This window comes from Microcaecilia unicolor, chromosome 11 (genome assembly GCF_901765095.1).
Source record: "Microcaecilia unicolor chromosome 11, aMicUni1.1, whole genome shotgun sequence".
Taxonomy (NCBI): Eukaryota; Metazoa; Chordata; class Amphibia; order Gymnophiona; family Siphonopidae; genus Microcaecilia; species Microcaecilia unicolor.
Genome location: NC_044041.1, coordinates 196,611,487 through 196,636,540, shown reverse-complemented (window position 1 = coordinate 196,636,540; position 25,054 = coordinate 196,611,487). Strand labels below are relative to the sequence as shown.

The 25,054-nt window shown below is 47.0% G+C and overlaps 1 protein-coding gene across 4 annotated transcripts in view; it reads right to left on the bottom strand.

Annotated features, from left to right (window-relative positions):
* Nucleotides 1–25,054, bottom strand: part of STPG1 (sperm tail PG-rich repeat containing 1) — a 41,452-nt gene that overhangs the window by 15,730 nt on the left and 668 nt on the right. The window contains exons 1-6 of one of the 4 annotated variants that reach the window (XM_030219719.1): nt 24,459–24,809; nt 19,646–19,803; nt 12,237–12,361; nt 5,701–5,802; nt 3,765–3,944; nt 2,812–2,917 (exon numbers count right to left, since the gene is read on the bottom strand). In XM_030219719.1, coding sequence (XP_030075579.1) covers nt 2,812–2,917; nt 3,765–3,944; nt 5,701–5,802; nt 12,237–12,361; nt 19,646–19,730 — 598 coding nt within the window. In that variant the 5' untranslated portion in view covers nt 19,731–19,803; nt 24,459–24,809. Of the gene's footprint in view, nt 1–2,811; nt 2,918–3,764; nt 3,945–5,700; nt 5,803–12,236; nt 12,362–19,645; nt 19,804–24,458; nt 24,810–25,054 lie in introns of those variants that run through there. The other 3 variants (XM_030219720.1, XM_030219722.1, XM_030219721.1) reach the window with 3 other exon arrangements.

Sequence of the window (25,054 nt, the reverse complement as noted above, 5' to 3'; positions counted from 1 at the left end):
GTATTTTTGGAAAGAGTAAGCAAGCGATTCACTTCTACTACTACTACTATTTAGCATTTCTATAGCACTACAAGGCGTACGCAACGCTGCACAAACATAGAAGAAAGACAGTCCCTGCTCAAAGAGCTTACAATCTAATAGACAAAAAATAAATAAAGCAAGCAAATCAAATCAATTAAAGTGTACAGGAAGGAGGAGAGGAGGGTAGGTGGAGGCGAGTGGTTACAAGTGGTTACGAGTCAAAAGCAATGTTAAAGAGGTGGGCTTTCAGTCTAGATTTAAAGGTAGCCAAGGATGGGGCAAGACGTAGGGGCTCAGGAAGTTTATTCCAGGCGTAGGGTGCAGCGAGACAGAAGGCGTCTGGAGTTGGCAGTAGTGGAGAAGGGAACAGATAAGAAGGATTTATCCATGGAGCGGAGTGCACGGGAAGGGGTGTAGGGAAGGACGAGTGTGGAGAGATACTGGGGAGCAGCAGAGTGAGTACATTTATAGGTTAGTAGAAGAAGTTTGAACAGGATGCGAAAACAGATAGGGAGCCAGTGAAGCGACTTGAGGAGAGGGGTAGTATGAGTAAAGCGACCCTGGCGGAAGATGAGACGGGCAGCAGAGTTTTGAACCGACTGGAGAGGGGAGAGGTGACTAAGTGGGAGGCCAGCAAAGAGCAGATTGCAGTAGTCTAAACGAGAGGTGACTTCTACCCGTTCCACTCCACTCAGTATTTTATGGACCCTTATCATATCTCCCGCAAGCCGTCTTTTCTCCCTTTATCATTTTTGTTGCACTTCTCTGTACCTTTTCTAATTCCACCATATCTTTTTTTGAGATTCGGTGACCAGATTTGCACACACTATTCGAGGTGTGGTCACACCATGAAGTGATACAAAGACATTACAACATAATAACATAATAATTCCTAACATTTTATTTGTATACAGAGAAAAAAGGCAAAAAATGTTTTTAAAAAAACTTAATCATATGGGTTAAAATGTTCCCTGTGGACGCATAACACTAAAACTAGAAGGGGGAAAGTTACTGTCTTCTAGTGGTCTGCACCAGACCATAAAGAGTCAGAACAGGATGAAATTTGCCACTGGACTGGATCTCTATATATGAGGCTCTGCAGTGGAGTTCTGAGTACCACCAGGGAAAGAAAGCATAGTTGCTTACCTGTAACAGAGGTTTTCCACAGATTTTTTTTTTGTTACATTTGTACCCCGCGCTTTCTTACTCATGGCAGGCTCAAAGCGGCTTACATGGGGCAATGGGGTTAGGTGCCGGACGCAGCGTTGAAGAGGTGGGCTTTAAGCAAAGACTTGAAGACGGGCAGGGAGGGGGCTTGGCGTAAGGGCTCAGGAAGGTTGTTCCAAGCATAGGGTGAGGCGAGGCAGAATGAGCGGAGCCTGGAGTTGGCGGTGGTGGAGAAGGGTACTGAGAGGAGGGATTTATCCTGTGAACGGAGGTTACGGGCGGGAACACTAATGATACACTAATGATAACACTAATGATACACCTAATAAGCAGCATTAGAACATTCAACTAACACAGATATGAGGCTAAAGATTTTCTACAATATGACTTAACACATAGCTGAAGGACCAAGAGCAGATATATGATGGGAACACAATGCGTGGTACAGAGTCAGTTGGGATAATTCGATGGTTAGCTAAATTTACTACTCTGTAGCTTAATTGTGTGCCTCCTAGTCCTAGTATGTTTGGAAAGAATAAACAAGCGATTCACATCCACCCGTTCCACTCCACTCAGTATTTTATAAGACCTCTATCATATCTCTCCCTCAGCTGACTCATCTCCAAGCTGAAGAGCCTTAGCCACTTTAGTCTTTCCTCATAAGGAAGCCGTTCCACGCACTTTATCATTTTCATCGACTTTCACTGTACCTTTTCTAATTCTGCTATATCTTTTTTGAGATGCAGTAAGCAGAATTGTACACAGAATTCGAGGTGCAGTCGCACCATGGAGAGATACAAAAGCATTATAACATTCTCATTTTGGTATTCCATTCCTTTCCGAATAATTCCTAACATTCTATTTGCTGCACACTTTTCATTAAGAAGATTGACAGGTTTTCAAGTGAAAGCGTTGTGCTTAATTTTGTTTTGAAAATTATGCGCACGCGTGTACAGCCGCTATTTGATGGGCATACATTTTTTGAGGCAAAACACTTGCATGTTTTGAGAATCCAATAGCATGTGTTTGTGTGTTGGCTCAAACCCCTCTCTAGCCCTGCCCTCAGGGACACCTCCTCAACCTGTGAATAAAGTTATGCACACCAGTGGCGTAGCCACATGTGGGCCTGGGTGGGCCAGGGCCCACCTACTTAGGGCTTAGGCCCACCCAGCCATAGCACAAGTTTAGCGGTAGCTGGTGGGGATCCCAAGCTCCGCCAGCTGAAGACTTCTGCCTAATGGTAACAAAAACGCTACTCTCAACGATACCAGAACCTGCGCATGCTCAGTTTTTAGCGCATGCCTTCTGCAGACTGCCAAGGTGGAAAGAAGCGTTTTCCTGCCAGCTTAGATATTTTTTTGGTGATGGTAGTGGTGGTGGTGGGGGGGGGGAGAACACGGTGCCCACCCACTTCTTGCCTAGGCCCACCCACAATCTGTTGTCTGGCTACGCCCCTGATGCACACACAGGTGGTAAGTGCCTAACTTCATGTGCACATAGGACAGGAAATTCTATAAAAGCTCATTTCCGTAAAACACTGGTTTACCCACAGAAATGGCTTTGAAAGTTACCCTAAAACTGTTGCTATAGAATACATCACGCCCCCGATACTGGTACACTTACATGGCGAGGGTCCCCTGTGCTTGCTAGGCAAGTCTCTTCTTGTTTTCGATAAGAATGCAGCACGGCCAGTCACAATCCTGCTTCCAAGGCTGCAAGCTGGAGATGCCTATGGAAACAGCAGAAGGAAGTTCTTGTGACTGGCTCCGGGCTCAGATTTTCACGCGCTGAGGCTGCAGTTTGGATCAGTCTCTCACCCAAGCTGTTGTATTTTGGAGACCCCTCCCCCCCCCCCCCCCCCCCCCCAAAAAAAAAGCATAACAGGTTTCCATGCCATTGACTTAATCAAAAGGACAGGATAAGACACTGACAATTCAGCCTCAGTAATTAAAAGGCATAGAATTCAGGGGTCCTTTTACTAAGGTGCGCTGAAAAATGGCTTGCGGTAGTGTAGGTGTGGGTTTTGGGCGTGCGCTGGTCCATTTTTCAGCGCGTGCCTGTAAAAAAGAGGCCTTTTAAAAAATTTCTGCAGAAAATGGACGTGCGGCAGAATCAAAACTGCCGCGCGTCCATTTTGGGTCTGCGACCTTACCGCCAGCCATTGACCTAGCGGTAAAGTCTCGCGCAGTAACCCTGCGGTAATAACCTACGCGTGTCAAATGCCGCTTGGCGATCGTCTGATGCGCGCGTCCAAAAATAAAAATGATTTTTTTTTGGCCCCGCGTATCGGATGCATGCCAAAAATGAAATTACCGCAAGAGCCACGCGGTAGCCGGGTGGTAACTCCATTTTGGCACAAGTTGGGCGCACATAGATGCTTACGCGGCTTAGTAAAAGGGCCCCTCAGTTAACTATTCTGCAGCGCGTGCACCATCGAGAAACAGGAAGCTGAACAGGGAGCAGCAGAGCCAGGGCTGGGCACAGATAAAGTCTGAACAGTACATTGGATATCTGCATGCTTTTTACAGGTAGTGCATAATCTTCACATTTCATTATGGTTAATGAATGCTTCTTACATTATATTGATTTGGAGCCGGAGTCGCATTTCTCGCGGTGTTCACTTTCACAGCAATGGGCACTTGAAACATGCTGGAGTTTCCTTTACTAAAGTCCTTCCTGGAGTTCAGAGATGCAGGAATAGTGTACGCATTGGCTGCTGGCGTGGTAGCTGTTTTCTTTAATGGCATCCGGGAAGTCTGGAAGCAAATGCACAAAATCTAAACTAAAATTGTAGGTTTAGATATTGAAAGGAGTTAAGTGGGCAGAAGAAGTTCAGTACTGTGCAGTTAGTGCCAGGGCAGTCAAAAGGTGGAGTCAGAGAGGAGCCAAGAGTTAGGTGTGCATTAGCAACAGTCAGTTCCAATGCCCACATAACTAACTGCGCTTAATTTATGGAATCCAGGGGATAGCTTTGTCCCCATTCCTCCACCCACAGAAATAGCAGAGGCAAAGGAAATGTATTTTGTACCCATATACGCACAGGCAAATTTTCAAAGAGAAACTATCCCCCTAAGTTTGCATTTGTAGACCTTTTGCTATTCTCTTTCCGATTTTATTTTGCTTTCGCATTGTGGTGCTTTCTGAACTTTTCCAGTTTCTTAACTAATCATACATATTAACATAAAAATGAGTTCAACTGGAACGAGCTATCAGATTCAAAACAGTAATTCCTGTGCCTCTCCCCTGCCCCCCCTGCAGCCACCCATGTCCAGCGACTCTCCTCTCCCCCTGCCCCCCCTGCAGCCACCCATGTCCAGCAACCCTCCTCTCCCCCTGCAGTTACCCATGTCCAGCAACCCACCTCTCTCCCCTGCCCCCCCTGCAGCGTCCCTTCTATCTCCCCTGCCCTCCCCTGCAGCCACCCATCTGGTCTCAGGACCCCCTCCCCACCTCCTTCTTCCCTGCCCCCCCTGCAGCCATCCATGTCCAGCGACCCTCCTCTCCCCCTGCAGCCACCCATGTCCAGCGACCCTCCCCTCCCCCTGCCCCCCTCCAGCCACCCTTGTCCAGCGACCCTCCCCTCCCCCCTCAGCACATCACCCAAACCCCTACCCCCCCCCCCAGCGCATCACCCAAGCCCCTATCCCCCCCCCCCGGGCACATCAACCTCCTCGCCACCCGCAGCCGCCAATACTAACGCTGTCTGGCCGCTGCTGCGTCTCCTGTTGAGCAGCAGCGGCCGGTACAAAAAGAAAAAAAGCCAAAAAAAGATTTTAAACCTGAAACACGGCTCCGTAGACAGCCATCTGGCATTGGCTGTCATCTCTGCAGCCGCTCCTCCTCTCCCCTCTGACGTCACTGTGCTCCTCCGGGGTCTTCCTGCAGGGGCAGTGACGTGGAGGGGAGAGGAGGAGCGGCTGCAGTGACGACAGCCAATGCCAGATGGCTGTCTACGGAGCCGCGTTTCAGGTTAAAAATCTTTTTTTTGGCTTTTTTCTTTTTGTACCGGCCGCTGCCGCTTCACAGGAGAAGCAGCAGCGGCCGGACAGCGTTAGTATTGGCGGCTGCGGGTGGCGAGGGAGTTGATGTGCCCGAGACGGGGTGGGGGTAGGGGCTTTGGTGATGCGCTGGGGGGAGAAGCTTGGGTGCTGAGCCGAGGGGGGGGGGGCACGGACAGCTGATTGGTAGGCAGGGGGAGGAGTAGAGAACTCCCCCTGCCTGGCTCGCGGTTTTGCAGGGCAGGGGCTTTGGTGTTGCACCGAGGGGGGGCACTGACAGCTGTTTCCCAGGCAGGGGGAGGAGTAGGGAAACACGCTCCGAGTGTTTCCCTACTCCTCCCCTTGCCTTGGAATCAGCTGTCAGTGACATCACTGATGTCAGTGCATTCTAAACTGCCTAGCAGACCACCTCCGAGGGAGCCACGGTCCCAGGCACATTAGAACGTTGGAGGTGAGAATTATTGTATAGGATAAAGGATTCTAAGAGGTTAAGAGTCAGTGAATTGCCTCCTACCTTGGAAGGAAATGCTCCGGTTCCTTTCTTTGACAAGGAGACACTATTATTCTCAGGGGATGCATGAGAAACTTCATAGGAGCCTGGGCCTGGGTTTTCATTCTAAGAAGAAAAGACATAACAGTGGACTAGAAGGGCATTTCAAGGCACTAGCTTTCTACCCTCCATATGCACAAACACAGGAGTCCTCACTTTCTGGGGTGTCAGACTGTTACAGACTGACTAATCTGCTGCAAGGGTGAAGATGCCACATTTGAGCTTCCCTTCTTCTGAGCTGGCGTGTCTATATTTAAAATCCACCCAAGCTTTCAACTTCAATCAGAAAATCAATCAAACAAACGCAAAATCTGCAATTGTATTGATAGAGACGCTGATGCCTTGGCAGAGAACCACAGTACAGCATTCAAAAAAGTGGAGAGAAAAAAAAGTCTCAGTAACGCCACCCAGCCAACCTGAAGTATCAAACTATAAGGCGTAGGCTCGGCTCACCATTAGCTCAAAAAAAAAAAAACCCTCCGCTAATCCAACGTGCTTAAATATTCAAAAAATCTGACAAGGTAACAAACGTGCGTATACATAGTAGAACACAGAATACAAATCAATAACAGGGAGTCCCCGTTTCGCGAGAGCTGCATCAGGGGTAACGATCCTGTGACCAATCCGCTGTATCCAAAAACTAAAGCGGGTAACGCTTTTTTGAGTGCTGCACTGTGGTTCTCTGCCAAGATTTTGCATGTGTCCATTTTTAAGCCAACATTGACATCATTCACTGTACAATAGTACTACTACTACTACTATTTAGCATTTCTATAGCGCTACAAGGCATACGCAGCACTGCACAAACATAGAAGAAAGACAGTCCCTGCTCAAAGAGCTTACAATCTAATAGACAAAAAATAAAGTAAGCAAATCAAATCAATTAATGTGAACGGGAAGGAAGAGAGGAGGGTAGGTGGAGGCGAGTGGTTACAAGTGGTTACGAGTCAAAAGCAATGTGGCTTTCAGTCTAGATTTAAAGGTGGCCAAGGATGGGGCAAGACGTAGGGGCTCAGGAAGTCTATTCCAGGCGTAGGGTGCAGCGAGATGGACGGCGCGAAGTCTGGAGTTGGCAGTAATGGAGAAGGGAACAGATAAGAAGGATTTATCCATGGAGCGGAGTGCACGGGAAGGGGTGTAGGGAAGGACGAGTGTGGAGAGATACTGGGGAGCAGCAGAGTGAGTACATTTATAGGTTAGTAGAAGAAGCTTGACCAGGATGTGAAAACGGATAGGGAGCCAGTGAAGGGTCTTGAGGAGAGGGGTAGTGTGAGTAAAGCGACCCTGGCGGAAGATGAGACGGGCAGCAGAGTTTTGAACCGACTGGAGAGGGGAGAGGTGACTAAGTGGGAGGCCAGCAAGAAGCAGATTGCAGTAGTCTAAACGAGAGGTGACAAGGGTGTGGATGAGGGTTTTGGTACAGAGTAGTGTCTTTGTTCAATTGTTAAAATAAAAATATTTATTTATTTTGGTGCATTTGTACCAGTGGCGTAGCCACAGGTGGGCCTGGATGGGCCGGGGCCCATCCATTTAGGGCTCAGGCCCACCCATTTAGTGCTAGCTAGTAGGGATCCCAAGCTCCGCCAGCTGAAGACCCTCCCCCTGATGGTGCTGAAAACACTGCTCTCCACTTCAGCAGTCTAAGCTTCCTAAGCTGCTGATACTGACCTCATCACATTGGGGGTGGGGGGTGGGGGGGAGGAGAACACTTGGTGCCCACCCAGTTCTTGACTAAGCCCACCCAAAATCTGCTGTCTGGCTACGCCCCTGATTTGTACCCCACATTTTCCCACAGGAGCAGGTGCAATGTGGCTTACAATAATTCAAGAGGAAAAAATACAGTGCAAAGATGACTCAGTTACAGAATGAGACAGGCAGGGAATGGAACAGAGGAAAACACGGGGTGAAAGATTGGGGCAAAGCAACCGGCAGATAACCATGTACAGTCGGGAAGGGAGAGAGGTTAAACATAGGAGTTGCCATTGGAATAAGCTTCGGCGAATAAGAATGTTTTTAAAGACTTTTTGAACAGGTGGTGGCCGACTAGTTCTTCTAGCTGTCTCGGCAGAACATTCCAGAATTTTGGACTGATGTAGGGGAAGGACGGAGCAAAAATATGATTCTAGAACTGGTTGGGGGAGGGGCTTAGTACAGAATCAATAAGTTGAAAACATGCAGGTGTGGAAGGGGGGGGGCACATTTTTGCTCTCCCACCACGTTTCATGGACAGAGGTGATTGAAATCTGGTAGGAGAGTTAGAACCTCAGTAAGACAATCTCCTACCAAGGTTGAGCGAGATCCATCCGTAGAGACAGCCCTCGACACATATGAACAGAAACACATATGAGAAGATAAGAAAGTGAAGAAAAGGGACGCGGCCCTAACCAAAGGACAAATGCTATCTGTGTGCGATTGAAAAGAGAGGTTATGCTTCATTTCTACCTAAAGGCTTCACGGTCACAAGAAAAGTCATAAATCAAACCACACAGCAAGGTATGCAAATATACAGGGAGAGAAACCATTCGCAACGTGGGCAGAAAATGACGTACATTTCCCACACCCTGCCTGACTCAGGATTTCCTTCAGGGCTTGTCAGGAGAGAACAGGGAGGGTTTCTATATATAAACTTCAAACAAAGAAGAGGAACCTTCCTTCTGCACAATGAGAGAATCTGAACTCTACCACGAAACTCATAATGTCACCATCAAGGCAATAAGGCAATTACTGGGCCCATCACTTAACTAATAAGCAGGAAATGCCCAGCCTAAAGAGTATCACTGCGATCACTAAATCATTTTTAAAGTGTTCTGGACACTTTAAAAGCTGCGTTGTCATGACACATTTGGAAAATGTATAGGAGCCAGCCTTCCCTGGCCCCTTGTTCCAGCGGCGTAGCCACAGGTGGGCCTGGGTGGGCCAGGGCCCATCCACTTAGGGCTCGGGCCCACTCAACAGTAGCACACGTTTAGTGGTAGCTGGTGGGGATCTCAAGCTCCGCCAGCTGAGGACTTCCCCCTGATGGTAACTAAAACGCTACTCTTTACGATACCTCCATCTGCACATGCTCAGTTTTCAGAGCATGCCTGCTGCAGACTGCCAAGGTGGAAAGAAGCGTTTTCTCGCCAACTGAGATATTTTTTTTTTTTTTGGGGGGGGGGGCGAAGGTAGAACACTTGGTGCCCACCCACCTCTTGCCTAGGCCCACCCAAAATCTGTTGTCTGGCTACGCCCCTGCCTTGTTCTGATACTGGATTCTTACCTAGCCACACACCCTCATTTTAATAATACTTTTGGAAGGAGAGAGGGAAGCGTTCACAACTCTTGGTTTAGGAAAATAACTGGCTACATTCACACCTTGTTCTCTTGGATCATAACATCATTAGCAAGTTCTCAAGTAACAACTCTGGTTTGGGTTTCACAACCCACTTTCTCTGAGTAAAAAGCGAGTACGTGAAAGCAATTTTTAATTGAGACAATTAGCAGATATTTGGAATGAACGGCACCTTAAGATTTATTCTGGCCAAGCCTCTTCCTGAGTTCACCGTTTATCTGTTCCAGCTATCGGATCACAGCCTGGGTTCTGGCGAGTCTCACAGTGTCCCAAATGTACTTACGTTCACAATGGGGTGAGTGTAAAAACAGGAGTGGCCTAGTGGTTAGGGTGGTGGACTTTGGTCCTGGGGAATTGAGGAACTGAGTTTGATTCCCACTTCAGGCACAGGCAGCTCCTTGTGACTCTGGGCAAGTCATTTAACCCTCCATTGCCCCATGTAAGCCGCATTGAGCCTGCCATGAATGGGAAAGCGCAGGGTACAAATGTAACAAAAATAAAAGATACTATTGGAGATTCTACATGGAATGTTGCTACTATTGGAGATTCTACATGGAATGTTGCTATTCCACTAGCAACATTCCATGTAGAAGGCTGTGCAGGCTTCTGTTTCTGCGAGTCTGACGTCCTGCACGTACGTGCAGGACGTCAGACTCACAAAAGCAGAAGCCTGCGCGGCCACATTGGTGATCTGCAAGGGCCGACTTCTACATGGAATGTTGCTAGTGGAATAGCAACATTCCATGTAGAATCTCAAAGAGTAGCAACATTCCATGTAGAATCTCCAATAGTAGCAACAGTGGAGGAGTGGTCTAGTGGTTAGGGTGGTGGACTTTGGTCCTGGGGAACTGAGGAACTGAGTTCGATTCCCGGCACAGGCAGCTCCTTGTGACTCTGGGCAAGTCACTTAACCCTCCATTGCCTCCGCATTGAGCCTGCCATGAGTGGGAAAGCGCGGGGTACAAATGTAACAAAAATAAAATAAATAAATCCCTTCACTGACTGATTTTGAGCAATCACTTTTACCTTCCATGTTCACAACACTTTTAAATTACAAATGTTTTGTGGAGGAAGGGGAGGGGCAAAGGGTTGCTGTTCTTCTGGGGTAGCAGCTGCAAGCGGACCACCTTCTTTCTTGGACCCCTCCTCCCCTTCTGATCTCAGCAGGAAGAACGTGGCTCTTGCACAGAGAAGTGCTGTTTATGTGCTTAACAAACGTTAGCAAAAGGGCCCCTTAAATCCATAAGTTTTAAAGAGGTGGAACGGGATTATTTTGAAATTCATAAGAGCCCATTTCCTACTCCTAGATTTAAGCCTCGCCCTTCTCATCACTGATATACCCCTAAATACTTTTTACATGGCTTCCAACACAACAGCTTATACTGTTGGGCTTGCTGGTGCTTGTTACAGGTCAAAATAAAAACACCCATCAATTCTTCAGTAGCACTCATTTAAGTTTCACTGGCAACACCCTAAGAGTCTGTCATACCTACGTTTTCTTAGATTTCATTCTTTTGCCATATGGTGAGGCCCTAAGGGGGCTGATACAGAATGTACCCACATCAGAAAGTTAATTATGTGTGTTCTGTATAATTATAGATTGGCGGTGACGAAACATTTTGCATTCCCGTGCCATAACGTACCAAACATCTAAACTTACTGGGTCAACGTTGGGATCGTCTGCGGGACTGCATTCATTTTCACTTGGGAGTAAGCTGTAATTCACCTCCAAGTGAAATGCTACCTGGCATGCTTTATGCCACACCAAGTAGAGACTAATAGACGATTCACCACTGGAGACGTGAGTCCAACAGTCTTTATTATATCAAAGATAACGACCCGACACAGGCCGTGTTTCGACGCTAAAAAGCGTCTGCATCAGGGGTCAATAAATACACCAAGTAGTGAATGCAAAACGAAGAGTCCTACTTGTATGTGTGTTATCAGCTCACTGATCACGTAGCACTGCAAGCCACGAATAAGAACATAATGGGTTTAAAAACACAACACACAACACACATACAAGTAGGACTCTTCGTTTTGCATTCACTACTTGGTGTATTTATTGACCCCTGATGCAGATGCTTTTTAGCGTCGAAACACGGGCTGTGTCAGGTCGTTATCTTTGATATAATAAAGACTGTTGGACTCACGTCTCCAGTGTTGAATCGTCTATTAGTCTCTACTTTTGCCTTCTGTGATTCGTCATCGTAGAGAACTTTTCCTGTTCTATACTTTGGATTATGCCACACCAAACCAGAAGGCTCTCTATATCTTTCCAGTGCTTAGGAACACATGGATCAGCCTCCGCTGTTCACGCATGACCACAGTAAAAAAAAGTTAGCACATGACAACTCATTCATTAACTGCAGAGTGGGGAAAGGGAAGGTATGGGACGGAACTGCAAGTTGCATCAGATTGCACATATCAAGCTACGTCACCTTCAGAGAGCGTTAAGTGCTTCTGCGTTACCTGTGACACCCTTAACGGACGGTAAATATTCTTTTCTCTGCGGTACATAAGTAATGCCACACTGGGAAAAGACCAAAGGTCCGTCGAGCCCAGCATCCTGTCCATGACAGCAGCCAATCCAGGCCAAGGGCACCTGGCGAGCTTCCCAAACGTACAAACATTCTATACATGTTATTCCTGGAATTGTGGATTTTTCCCAAGTCCATTTAGTAGTGGTTTATGGACTTGTCCTTTAGGAAACCATCTAACCCCTTTTTAAACTCTGCTAAGCTAACCGCCTTCACCACGTTCTCCGGCAACGAATTCCAGAGCTTAATTATGCGTTGGGTGAAGAAACATTTTCTCCGATTTGTTTTAAATTTACTACACTGTAGTTTCATCGCATGCCCCCTAGTCCTAGTATTTTTGGAAAGCGTGAACAGACGCTTCACATCCACCTGTTCCACTCCACTCATTATTTTATATACCTCTATCATGTCTCCACTCAGCCGTCTCTTCTCCAAGCTGAAAAGCCCTAGCCTCCTTAGTCTTGAAAACTGGTCAAAGATATATTGTTAGTCCAAGAAAAAAAAAATTACCTTCAGTTTGTTTAACTCTTATTTCTACATAATCAAATAAACCAGCACAACAATCATAATTCTTTGCACAAGATGGATAAAGTGATGAAACTGAAAACATTTTAGGAGATCTGCCTTACCTCAGTAAGATCATATTGAAATCTTTGTGCTTGAGAATTAAATCCTTTCTTTTCTGAGTTGGGGACACGTATTGTCTGATATTTTGTTGGAATAGATGACGTGCTTTTAGCTGTAACTGCAAATCCTAAACCATAAACAACAAAAAAAAGACATGTATTTAACTCCATCCTTTTGTCTATTCAGTCGTCACAGAAACGGTCCAGACCGTGGCTCACTATACAGGCTCATTTTCGAAAGAGAAGGACGCCCATCTTTCGACACAAATCGGAAGATGGGCGTCCTTCTCACAGGGTCGCCCAAATCGGCACAATCGAAAGCCAATTTTGGGCGACCCCAACTGCTTTCTGTCACGGGGACAACCAAAGCTCCCGGGGGCATGTCGGAGGCATAGCGAAGGCGGGACTTGGGCGCGCCTAACTCTTGGACGTCCTTGACCCATAATCGAAAAAAACAAGGACGTCCCTGATGAACACTTGGACGTTTTCTCACGGACCTGTTTTTCTTACGACTAAGGCACAAAAAGGTGCCCGAAATGACCAGATGACCACCGGAGAGAATCGGGGATGACTTCCCGTTACTCCCCCAGTGTCACCAACCCCCTCCCACTCTCAAAAAACATCTTTCAAAATATGTTGTGCCAGCCTCAGATGTCATACTCAGGTCCATGACAGCGCATGCATGTCCCTGGAGCAATTTTAGTGGGTACTGCAGTGCACTTCAGACAGGCGGACCCAGGCCCATACCCACCCCCCCCCCCCCCCCACCTGTTACATTTGTGGAGAAAACAGCGAGCCCTTCAAAACCCACCACAAATCCACTGTACCCACATCTAGGTGCCCCCCTTCACCTGTAAGGGCTATGGTAGTGGTGTACAGTTATGGGTAGTGGGTTTGGGGGGGGGGATTTGGGGGGGGCTCAGCAGACAAGGTAAGGGAGCTATGAACCTGGAAGCAATTTCTGAAGTCCACTGCAGTGCCCCCTAGGGTGCCCGGCTGGTGTCCTGGCATGTCACGGGGACCAGTGTACTACGAATGCTGGCTCCTCCTACGACCAAAGGGCTTGGATTTGGTCGTTTCTGAGATGGGCGTCCTTAGTTTCCACTATCGCTGAAAATCAGAACTGCCCAAGTCTAGGGACAAACATCTCTAGGGATGACCTAAATGTCAAGATTTGGGCGTCCCCGACTGTGTTATCGAAACGAAAGATGGACGCCCATCTTGTTTCGATAATACGGGTTTCCCCGCCCCTTCGCCGGGACATTTTGTGAGGACGTCCTCAGCAAAACTTGGGCGTCCCTTTCGATTATGCCGCTCTATGAAACCCATTGCATGTTTGTTTATTTATGGTTCATTTATATCCCACATTTTCCCACACATGCAGGCACAATGTGGCTTACAGAAAATTAGGAGGAATTACAAATGTTCCCCAACTATCTGCTACTACTTCTTAACATTTCTAAAGCGCTACTAGGGTTACGCAGCGCTGTACAATTTAAACGAGGAAGGACAGTCCCTGCTCAAAAGAGCTTACAATCTAAAGGACAGGTGAGCCGTCAATCAAATGGGGGAGTGTAGGTTACCTGGATAGAGGTAAGTGGTTAAGTACCGAAAGCTACAGTGAAGAGGTGGGTTTTGAGTAAGGATTCGAAGATGTGCAGGGACGGCGCGTAGTGTATGGGTTCGGGAAGTTTATTCCAGGGGCGTATCTGCGTGGGGCCACAGGGGCCTGGGCCCCCGCAGATTTTGCCCCGGACCCCCCTACCGCCGTTAACCCTCCCTCCCTCGCCTACCGCCGTCACCTACCCCGAGGTCCGCTTCCTCCGGCTTTTTAAAATATTGCTTCAGCTGGCGGGGGACCCCAACCCCCCGCCAGCCCAGCCGCGATCTTTAACTTTTTCATCCTCGTCGTGCAGCGCGCCATGAAAGCTGCATGCATCTTTAGATCCAGTTGGATGGAGTCTGACGCGGTAGGGGGGGGCTATAATGTGCCCCCTCACTCTAGCCCCTGCCCCCCCTACCGCCGAACCTCAGATACGCCCCTGGTTTATTCCAAGCATAGGGAGAGACGAGGCAGAAGGGGCGGAGTCTGGAGTTGGCGGTGGTGGAGAAGGGTACTGATAGGAGGAATTTGTCCCCTAGAAGCCTGTGCAGCATCTCCAGCCTTCGATGGCCGGCCCAAGGAGCATAAGCCAGACTCAAAACCCAGCATTGCCACAAAGCCATTGTGCTGTCCCTGTACTTTTAATTATAGTGGCTTTGCCTTGATTTCATGGGGGCTACCACAACCTCAAGGTGGGTCACACTTGCATAACCTTTTCTGCTCCTACAACCTCACTCTGGCTGTTCATACTACATTCCTTATTACTATCCTAGCAATTAAGGGGCTCTTTTACTACAATGCATGAAAATTTGTGGGATGTTACCACACAAAAATGCAAATTATGTGGCATTTTTAGGAGTTTTCACACTTTATCGGGAGATAATTTTGGATGGGCCAGGCGCAGGAACTTATGCCAGCCTGGCCAGTATTCAGCTGGGGTCTGCATAAGAGTTATGCGGCTCCAGCTGAATATTGGGTCGGGCCCACATAACTTTGTTTTTGGATAAAGAAAAAAAAAAAGAGCCCCCGAGTCCCACACCCCCTGACAATGCCCCCCCCCCCTGGTAATGTCCCCTCTTCCCCCCCCCCCCCCAGCTGTGCAGGTAGGCTTCCTCCCAGGCCTACCTTTATCGCTGTGGTCCAGAAGCACAGCCCCCTCACTCCTTGCGGTGCCTCTCTAAAATGGCTGCTGTGACTTCTCGCAGGAGCTGGCGGTACTTTGTGTAGTACCACAAACTGCCGCAAGAGGTTGCGGCAGCCATTTTAGAGAGGTGCCACATGGGGAAGAGCGAGGGGGCTACACTCATGACCCCACTGGACCACCATGGATACAGGTAGGCCCAGGGGCCTACATGCACAACTGGGGGGGGGGGGTTCTTGTGGAGGGGACGGGTCATGACACGTGCTAGAAAGAAGGCAGGAGACGATTGGGGGCTTGAGTTATGTAGTTGCCAGCCCAATATTCAGTGCCGGCACCTGCATAGCTAAGCAGCCTTATTAGGGACAGTTTTTGAGTTGTCCTAAATTAAGCCGCTTAACAATGCAGATGCCGGCACTGAATGTTGCCGGCACCCACATAACCTGGGGCTCTTCCCCAGTGCTGCCCCTCACCTGCTCACCTTTTGCTTGGGTGGTCTGTGGGGATACCAAGGAGGCATATTTTTAAAGCACTTAGCCTTCCAAAGTTCCAACTTTGGAAGGCTAAGTGCTTTGAAAATATGCCTCTTAGAGGCACTATCCAGTTGTGCAGCTGAATATCTCCACTTAGGCGGCGGGAAGCAATTTAAATGGGCAGGAGAGACTCTTGCCCGCTTAAATTGCTTTGAATACCAGTAGTGGAGCTTAGAACAAGGTTTCATAGATGTAGAATGTTGAGATGATTGTTTGTAGAAAATACTCATCGACTTTACTGAACAAAAGTAAATCACATCCCAAGTCCATGTCCTGGTTTTGAGTAAATTAAAAATGATTGCGAGTACATACGGGCCATTTTCTGCTCCTCACTGAAGAAACAATCCATTAAAGTATATTCTACCAGTTTAAACATTGGGTCAGTTAGCATGCAACACTGGTAACACTTTTCAGTGCTACATCTGGTTTTACCTTCCTAATGAGGGTTATTTGGAAATTCCAGGTATCTACCAATTGGATTAACCAATTCGGGGCTTATGAATGCACAGGACCAGCAGCACACGGCCCATTAATGCCCGGATTAGGAGTGTCAGGAAAGCGTAAACCCAACTGTAAGTAAATCAAACCTAATCAGGTAATTTAAGACACCTCTACAGTATGAGAATGGTAGACAAGTTAATTGAGTAAATTCAAACTACAATCCTAATGCAATGGCGCCCCCTTGACGTAAAAAAACATATTTTCACTGTACACACCCGTGCCACGTTTAATGTGTGCTCTGCAATAAATTGATCAGTTTGACAGGCTACCATTCTATTTCAGCTGGCCAGATAAGCTCATCCCTTTTCAGCTTTGTATTAAATCCTATTAGGACAGACAGACCTTCGTTTGGTGAGGAAGGGTAGTAACACTGCAATTTTTTTTGTCTCTTTCCTATCCAAACATTCTTAAGACAGTAGGAACATGTCAGAAGTATTATCTCTACACATGAAAAACTCATTTTCCCATAGACACAAAACAGAACAAGGAAATGTATTGGTTTCGTGTCAGTGAAGTAAATCGGCCTTAACTAAGTACATAAGTAATGCCACACTGGGAAAAGACCAAGGGTCCATCGAGCCCAGCATCCTGTCCACGAAAGCGGCCAATCCAGGCCAAGGGCACCTGGTGAGCTTCCCAAACGTACAAACATTCTATACATGTTATTCCTGGAATTGTGGATTTTTCCCAAGTCCATTTAGTAGTGGTTCATGGACTTGTCCTTTAGGAAACTGTCTAACCCCTTTTTAAACTCTGCTAAGCTAACCGCCTTCACCACGTTCTCCAGCAACGAATTCCAGAGTTTAATTATGCATTGGGTGAAGAAACATTTTCTCCGATTTGTTTTAAATTTACTACACTGTAGTTTCATCGCATGCCCCCTAGTCCTAGTATTTTTAGAAAGCGTGAACAGACGCTTCACGTCCACCTGTTCCACTGCACTCAATATTTTATACTACTCATCTTTGTGCTCATTTTATATTAAGAAACGGGCACCCAAGCCCCATATACGACAGCCCCATCCTAGGGACCCCCACTAGCAGACTGCCAACATATTTACAGAGTTTTGGTAGCAAATCTTTTACTGTTTGGTATAAACCTAAAACCTAGACTGAAGAAAGCTCAGACGCTAAGGTTCAGATGCACATTCTGTTCAAGTTCTGCATTTTGCGGGCCACTTTCTTGCTGGCTATTAATAGACCTGGCAACTCATTTGCACAGACAAAAGTTCAAACAGTCACCCAATATCTTATTTACATCTTCAACAACTAAAACTCTCAAGTCAGACATTAATAGTATTATGGATTGCATCAGATTTTGTAACTGTCGCACAGCTAGAGTTGTTAAACTGTGCTACAGCGATCGCGTGCATGAACGCTGTTAAACCTCTGCTGTTTTATCCCAGAACAGCAAATCGGTCACACAAGTGACAATATTTGTGTAACTGATCGAAATCTTACTCTAGAAAGTCACGTGAAAAATGTTTCAAAGAAAATGTTCCATGCGATGTGGAAACTAAAAAGAATCAGACCTTTCTTCCCAAGGGAGGTATTCCGCAAAGTGGTGCAATCATTTGTGTTAAGCCATTTGGACTATTGTTATTCCATTTATACCGGATGTAAAGTACAAATTATTAAGAAACTCCAAACAGCCCAAAACACTGCAGCCAGACTTATATTTGGAAAAGCAAAATACGAATGCGCTAAACCCCTCAGAGAAAAATTACACTGGCGTCCACTAAGAGATCGTATTTATTCAAGACCTGTACCCTGGTTCACAAAATCATTCATGGCCAAGCCCCGATATATACGTCAGATCTCATAGACTTACCAGCAAGAAACATAAAAAGTTTATCACGCACATTCTTGAACCTCCGTTATCCCAGCTGTAAGGGACTTAAATACAAGTCGGTATACGCATCTAGCTTTTCCTACATCTGTACACAACTTTGGAATGCACTACCGAATGCCATAAAAGCAACGTATGGAGGTGGAGGAGTGGCCTAGTGGTTAGGGTGGTGGACTTTGGTCCTGAGGAACTGAGTTCGATTCCCACCTCAGGCACAGGCAGCTCCTTGTGACTCTGGGCAAGTCACTTAACCCTCCATTGCCCCATGTAAGCCGCATTGAGCCTGCCATGAGTGGGAAAGCGCAGGGTACAAATGTAACAAAACTAAAATAGATACTATTGGAGATTCTACATGGAATGTTGCTACTATTGGAGATTCTACATGGAATGTTGCTACTATTGGAGATTCTACATGGAATGTTGCTATTCCACTAGCAACATTCCATGTAGAAGGCTGCACAGGCTTCTGTTTCTGTGAGTCTGACGTCCTGCACGAACGTGCAGGACGTCAGACTCACAGAAGCAGAAGCCTGCGTGGCCACATTGGTGATCTGCAAGGGCCGACTTCTACATGGAATGTTGCTAGTGGAATAGCAACATTCCATGTAGAATCTCAAATAGTAGCAACAGTGGAGGAGTGGCCTAGTGGTTAGGGTGGTGGACTTTGGTCCTGGGGAACTGAGGAACTGAGTTCGATTCCCACTTCAGGCACAGCTCCTTGTGACTCTGGGCAAGTCACTTAACCCTCCATTGCCCCAGGTACAAAATAAGTACCTGAATATACTATGTAAATCGCTTTGAATGTAGTTGGAAAAACCACAGAAAGGCGGTATATAAGTCCCATTCCCTTTCCCTTACTGTGGGACACACTCAAGCGCCCTGCAATATATTCCAAATTGGCAGTAATTTTGGACTTGGCTCATGCCCATAACACCTTGACAAATTCTTTTATTTCCTACCGCGCGCTGTTTCCGAAGTTAATCGGCAGTTGGCACGCACCGAACGGTCACCACTCTTGTAGCACGTGAGCCCTTATCGCTAGATCAATGGGTGGTGGTAAGGTCTCAGGAGGAATGCAGAACACACAGCGTTACCTTGCACGGAGCCTTTGGGGCTATTTTATTTCCTCTTGAGCATCATTGTGACCCCCCTGAGGCAGGCGTTTGATTACACCGAAACTCGGACCGTGTCGGGGCCCTTTCTCCAAGAAACAAATAAAGCATCTTTTAAGCACCACTTCCTGCACTGGAGTGTCTCTTGGCCAGCCTCTGTTCCAGTTTGATCATAGCTAATGTGGGACAGGGGCTGTGCCCAGAGCCGTAGTGAGGGGAGCTGACACCCGGGGCGGGTCGCCGCTGCGCACCCCCCCCCCCCCCCCGGGTGCAGCATGGCGCACCCTCCTCCCGCTGGAGCGCACCCTCCCGGAGCACATACCTGCGGCGAGGGACGGGCGGGAGGGCCGATCCGCCCCGACTGCACGTTGCTGGGGTGTCTCGGCTCCACGCTGATTCACTGCTCTCTCTGTCCCGGAACAGGAAGTAACCTGTTCCGGGGCAGAGAGGGCAGTGCACCAGCGCGGAGCCGACACCCCCCAGCAGCGTGCACCCGGGGCGGACCGCCCCCCCGCCCCCCCCCTTCCTACGCCACTGGCTGTGCCTTACAGTTAACACACACATTAACTAATATGTAAAAGGTATGCACACACAATACATAATATTCTGAATATTTTAGACATTATTCACATTGTGATTCTCCTCAGAACATTTGCTTTACACCGCCTTTTCCATACCTGTATATAGTTTTCCAGAATATCCCTCATGTATTTTTCTGAAGCTATAGTCCAGTGACGAAGCATTAGAAGCGCAGACTGGCATGTTGGAGGAGCAGACTGATATGATACAGTTGTTCTAGGACATCTTCCCCTTTAAGAATGACCTGAATAAGACACTAACACAATACTTTCGTTACCACGAGAATTAAAAAAAAAATTTAAAATAGCTTTTATGTTTTAGACTTACACAGCTGTGGGGAAGGGTGCTGGGGAGAATAGGCTTATCACTATAATCAGTATAAGACCAGTAAAGTCCGTCCACTAATTCATAGCTCAGATTGATATCACGAAGTACCCAAAAGCAGTAATAATGGTTTTCCCATTTCAGGGCCTATTTCGGAGCTGCCAAGGTACCCAGTTCCTAAAGAGAGATTTTAGGCCAGTTTGGCATTTCAGTCATCCCTAAGCCTCATGCATTATGGAACCAGCAGTGTTGGGTAGAATAATGGACTACAAATATCATTTTGCTTTGAACTATAAATTAAAAACCAGGCCTGTCAAAGCCAGCACTACTAATGAGAAGGGTCGCCAAGAGGGGGTAGGGGCAGGGGGGAGAAAATTCCCCAGGCCTCCAAGGGAGGGCCCAGCGCCGCAGTTCCCGGTCTCACCCACCCGCCCTCAGCTCCGTCAACAGCCCCCATCCGTCCGCCAACGGGCCCCCTGCATTCACAGCGCCTCACCTCCGTGTGAAAGCGCAGCGGCAGATCGCCTCCCTTCGGGCCTTCCCTCCCTGTGTCCCGCCCTCAAGTGCCATCCTGGAAATGGGTAACTTGGCAGCTCTGCTATTTACTAAGGGCCCCTTTCACTAAAAGGTGTTAAGTCCTTAATGACCAGTTAGCACGTGAGAATGGACTACTGCAAAAACACATTAAGGCGTTTTGCATTATTTTGTAACCTGTTCCGGGGCAGAGAGAGCAGGGAACCAGCGGAGCCGACACCCCCCCAGCGGTGTGCACCCGGGGCGGACCGCCCCACCCTTTCCTACGCCACTGCATAAAGGTTTAAAGATACAAAAAAATGCAGACCAAGCAGAACTAACAATGGTTGGGACTCAGCTACTAGGGTGATGGAAAATGTTTAGAGGACTGTCATATGATAATTAACAATGATGTATTAGGGGTTGGTAAATGTGATCATTATTCAATGAGAAACTTAGGGGCAGATACTTAATGTACTAAAAAGAAAGGGTATAAAACCTGTTAACATTAAGGAGGGATGTGCCTCTTGCTTTTAGAGGCAACTATCTTTGCAAAGGTGTATTTTGAAATAATAAATATATCCAGAAATGTTTAATAATGCCTTCTGTTATATTACTATCATGTATTCCATTACCATGCAACCCAAAATCCTTCTGTAATACCAAATGTCTATTTTCTTCTTATTTCCACTATCCATGATGTATTGTAAGCCACATTGAGCCTGCAAAGAGGTGGGAAAATGTGGGATACAAATGCAATAAATAATAATAATAATAATAAATTAATTAAGATCTGTTTCACCAAATCTGTATAAGTTGTATAAGTTCTCAGGTTATCTGGGGACTGTTTATAACACGACATATGTTTTCATTTTCGGTTTTGCTCGGACTCACACATTTGTTTCTCACTATCTGCGCTTAAACATCATGAATTCCTGGGCAAATGCATTCCAACTAAAACTCAATACAGAAAAAAAAAAACACTGTCTCATCATCTCATCCCGCTACAATACATACCAAGCCACAAACATTAACACCCGAGGATACACCCTCCCTGTCTCAGACAGCCTGAAAATTCTCGGAGTAACAATTGACCGCAACCTATCGCTAGAGACCCAAGGGAAATCCACTGTAAAGAAAATGTTTTTCTCAGTGTGGAAACTCAAACGCATAAAACCATTCTTCCAGAGGGAAATCATTCATAACCTGGTACAGTCCATGGTACTAAGCCACGCAGATTACTGCAATGCGGGATAGTAACATAGTAGATGACGGCAGAAAAAGACCTGCATGGTCCATCCAGTCTGCCCAAGACAAACTCATATGTGTATACCTTACCTTGAATTGAATTTGTACCTGTCCTTTTCAGGTCACAGACCATATAAGTCTGCCCAGCAGTATTTCCCGCCTCCCAACCACCAGTCCCGCCTCCCATCACCGGCTCTGGTACAGACCGTATAAGTCTGCCCTCCCCTATCCTTGCTTCCCAACCACCACCCCCTCTTCCCCCCCACCTGCTCCGCCACCCAATTTTGGCTAAGCTTCTGAGGATCCATTCCTTCTGCACAGGATTCCTCTATGCATATCCCATGCATGTTTGAACTCCGTTACCGTTTTCATCTCCATAAATGAAATCATAAAGAAACTCCAAACCGCCCAAAACACAGCAGCCAGGCTTATATTTGGAAAAAAAAACGTTTTGACAGTGCCAAACTACTCAGAGAAAAACTGCATTGGTTACCAATTAAAGAACGCATCACTTTCAAAATCTGCACGACTGTTCATAAAATTATTTACGGCGAGGCACCGAGATACATGACAGACCTCATCGACCTGCCAATCAGAAACACTACAAAATCTGCACGATCATACCTAAACCTCCACTACCCAAGCAGCAAAGGTCTTAAATACAAATCCCCCTATGCAACCAGCTTTTCCTACCTAAGCACACAACTATGGAATGCACTGCCAAAAGCAGTAAAAACTACGCTCGACCACCTAAATTTCCAGAAATCACTAAAGACAGACCTTTTCAGAAGAGCATACCCCAACGACCCAACATAAATATACCTGGTCACCCGAGACACAACATAACCAAAGACCGTAACGGACATTACCTGACTCTTCTTCCCCCTTTCCCTCTCTAAGTTCCCCCCAGCTGTTTCCTACCATACATATACCTCATTATACCACAATATCACTTTGTATTCATTCATACCATGTATTTGTTCAGACCGTAATCGACTAACGCCGTTAACAGTTATATGTAAGCCACAATGAGCCTGCAAAGGGTGGAAAATGTGGGATACAAATGTAGCAAATAATAATAATAATAATAATAAACGTGTATGGGTTTCCTTCTGCTTACACCAAAAGACAAAACCAAAACCTACAGTTCAATATGGAAAGCCGACAACAAATCTGAAAAAATTTCTACCTGCCCCTGACCTAGAGTTACATTTTCCGCATTATAGTTCATCTGTGCAATTAGGAAGGAATTTATTTGTTGCATTTATATCCCACATTTTCCCACCTATTTGCAGGCTCAATGTAACATAGTAACATAGTAGATGACGGCAGAAAAAGACCTGCACGGTCCATCCAGTCTGCCCAAGAAGATAAATTCATATGTGCTACTTTTTTATTTGTACTGTCCTCTTCAGTGCACAGACCGTATAAGTCTGGCCAGCCCTATCCCCGCCTCCCAACCACCAACCCCGCCTCCCAACCACTGGCTCTGGCACAGACCCTATAAGTCTGCCCAGCACTATCCCTGCCTCCCACCATCGGCTCTGGCACAGACCCTATAAGTCTGCCCAGCACTATCCCCGCCGCCCGACCACCAATCCCGCCTCCCAACCACCGGCTCTGGCACAGACCCTATAAGTCTGCCCAGCACTATCCCTGCCTCCCACCATCGGCTCTGGCACAGACCGTATAAGTCTGCCCAGCACTATCCCCGCCACCCAACCACCAGCCCCGGCACAGACCGTATAAGTCTGCCCAGCACTAGTCCCTTACAGTATTACATCACGTCAAGCTTCATTCAAGAGTAGATACACAATTAATTGCATATAGAACAAGTGAAACATAGTGGATATATTCAATTCAGTAAACAAGAAAACAGTCAGAATATCAAGTGACGAGCGGTATGTTAGAAATCCTATTATTGATTATTATGGTAAGTCTTGTTGAGCCGGAGTGGAGGAGTGGCCTAGTGGTTAGGGTGGTGGACATTGGTCATCTGGGGAACTGAGGAACTGAGTTTGATTCCCACCTCAGGCACAGGCAGCTCCTTGTGACTCTGGGCAAGTCACTTAACCCTCCATTGGGCCAGGTACAAATAAGTACCTGAATATACCATGTAAACCGCGTTGAATGTAGTTGCAAAAAAACCTCAGAAAGGTGGTTATCAAGTCCCATTTCCCTTTCCCCATCACAATATCAGAAGTGTATCAGGCAATGAAGCCATTGTGACATCACTGATGAGGTTGGCTCTTATTGGTGGAATGAGTGGAGGCGTAGCCTAGTGGTTAGTGCAGTGGACTTTGATCCTGGGGAAGGGCAATCAAGCCATTGTGACATCACTGATGAGGTTGGCTGTTACTGGTGGAATGAGTGGAGGCGTAGCCTAGTGGTTAGTGCAATGGACTTTAAGCCATTGTGACATCACTGATGAGGTTGGCTCTTACTGGTGGAATGAGTGGAAGCGTAGCCTAGTGGTTAGTGCAATGGACTTTAAGCCATTGTGACATCACTGATGAGGTTGGCTCTTACTGGTGGAATGAGTGGAGGCGTAGCCTAGTGGTTAGTGCAATGGACTTTAAGCCATTGTGACATCACTGATGAGGTTGGCTCTTATTGGTGGAATGAGTGGAGGAGTAGCCTAGTGGTTAGTGCAGTGGACTTTGATCCTGGGGAACTGAGTTCGATTCCCACTTCAGGCACAGGCAGCTCCTTGTGACTCTGGGCAAGTCACTTAACCCTCCATTGCCCCATGTAAGCTGCATTGAGCCTGCCATGAGTGGGAAAGTGCGGGGTACAAATGTAACAAAAAATAAAATACTTACTGACCTCATTAACATTCATTTAAATACATTTCAGTACAATTTGCGACCTGTGCTCGAGCCCTTCAGCGCATAATAACGTGGAGGCAAATCAGGCGCTGTTAGTCTTGAGCTTCTTCAGCCCCCAAATAAAGAACAGGAAAAGCTGCCCAAAAAAACCCCACACAAGTGCAACCAGGCCACATGCACCCGGAGGTGGCTGCATCCGTGCGTTTACAGAAGTACAGGTAAAAATTTAGCTCGTTACTGCACCATCACGGTTCACCCGGTGCTATGAGAGAGAAAGCAGCCCCAGCTCCCGTACGTCCTCTACGCTGAGCAGGAGGGCCTCACAGTAGGCCCCATGCACTTCCGTTTACAGGCGGTTGCCGCGGCAACAGGGCTCCCACGTCTCCCGACGTGATGATGACAGCTGCTCGCCACGCCCCCGTGCATCTGCCCTATCCGAGGAGGCGTAATATTAAACCTCCTTGTTGGCCCTATCCGTGAAACTTAAAACAGCAAAAAAAAAAAAAATAGAACGATGACGTCAAATTTCCGGTTTTCTGCAGGATTCGTCAATAAAAAAAGAGGAGTGTGGTAGCCGTGTTAGTCCACTCTTAA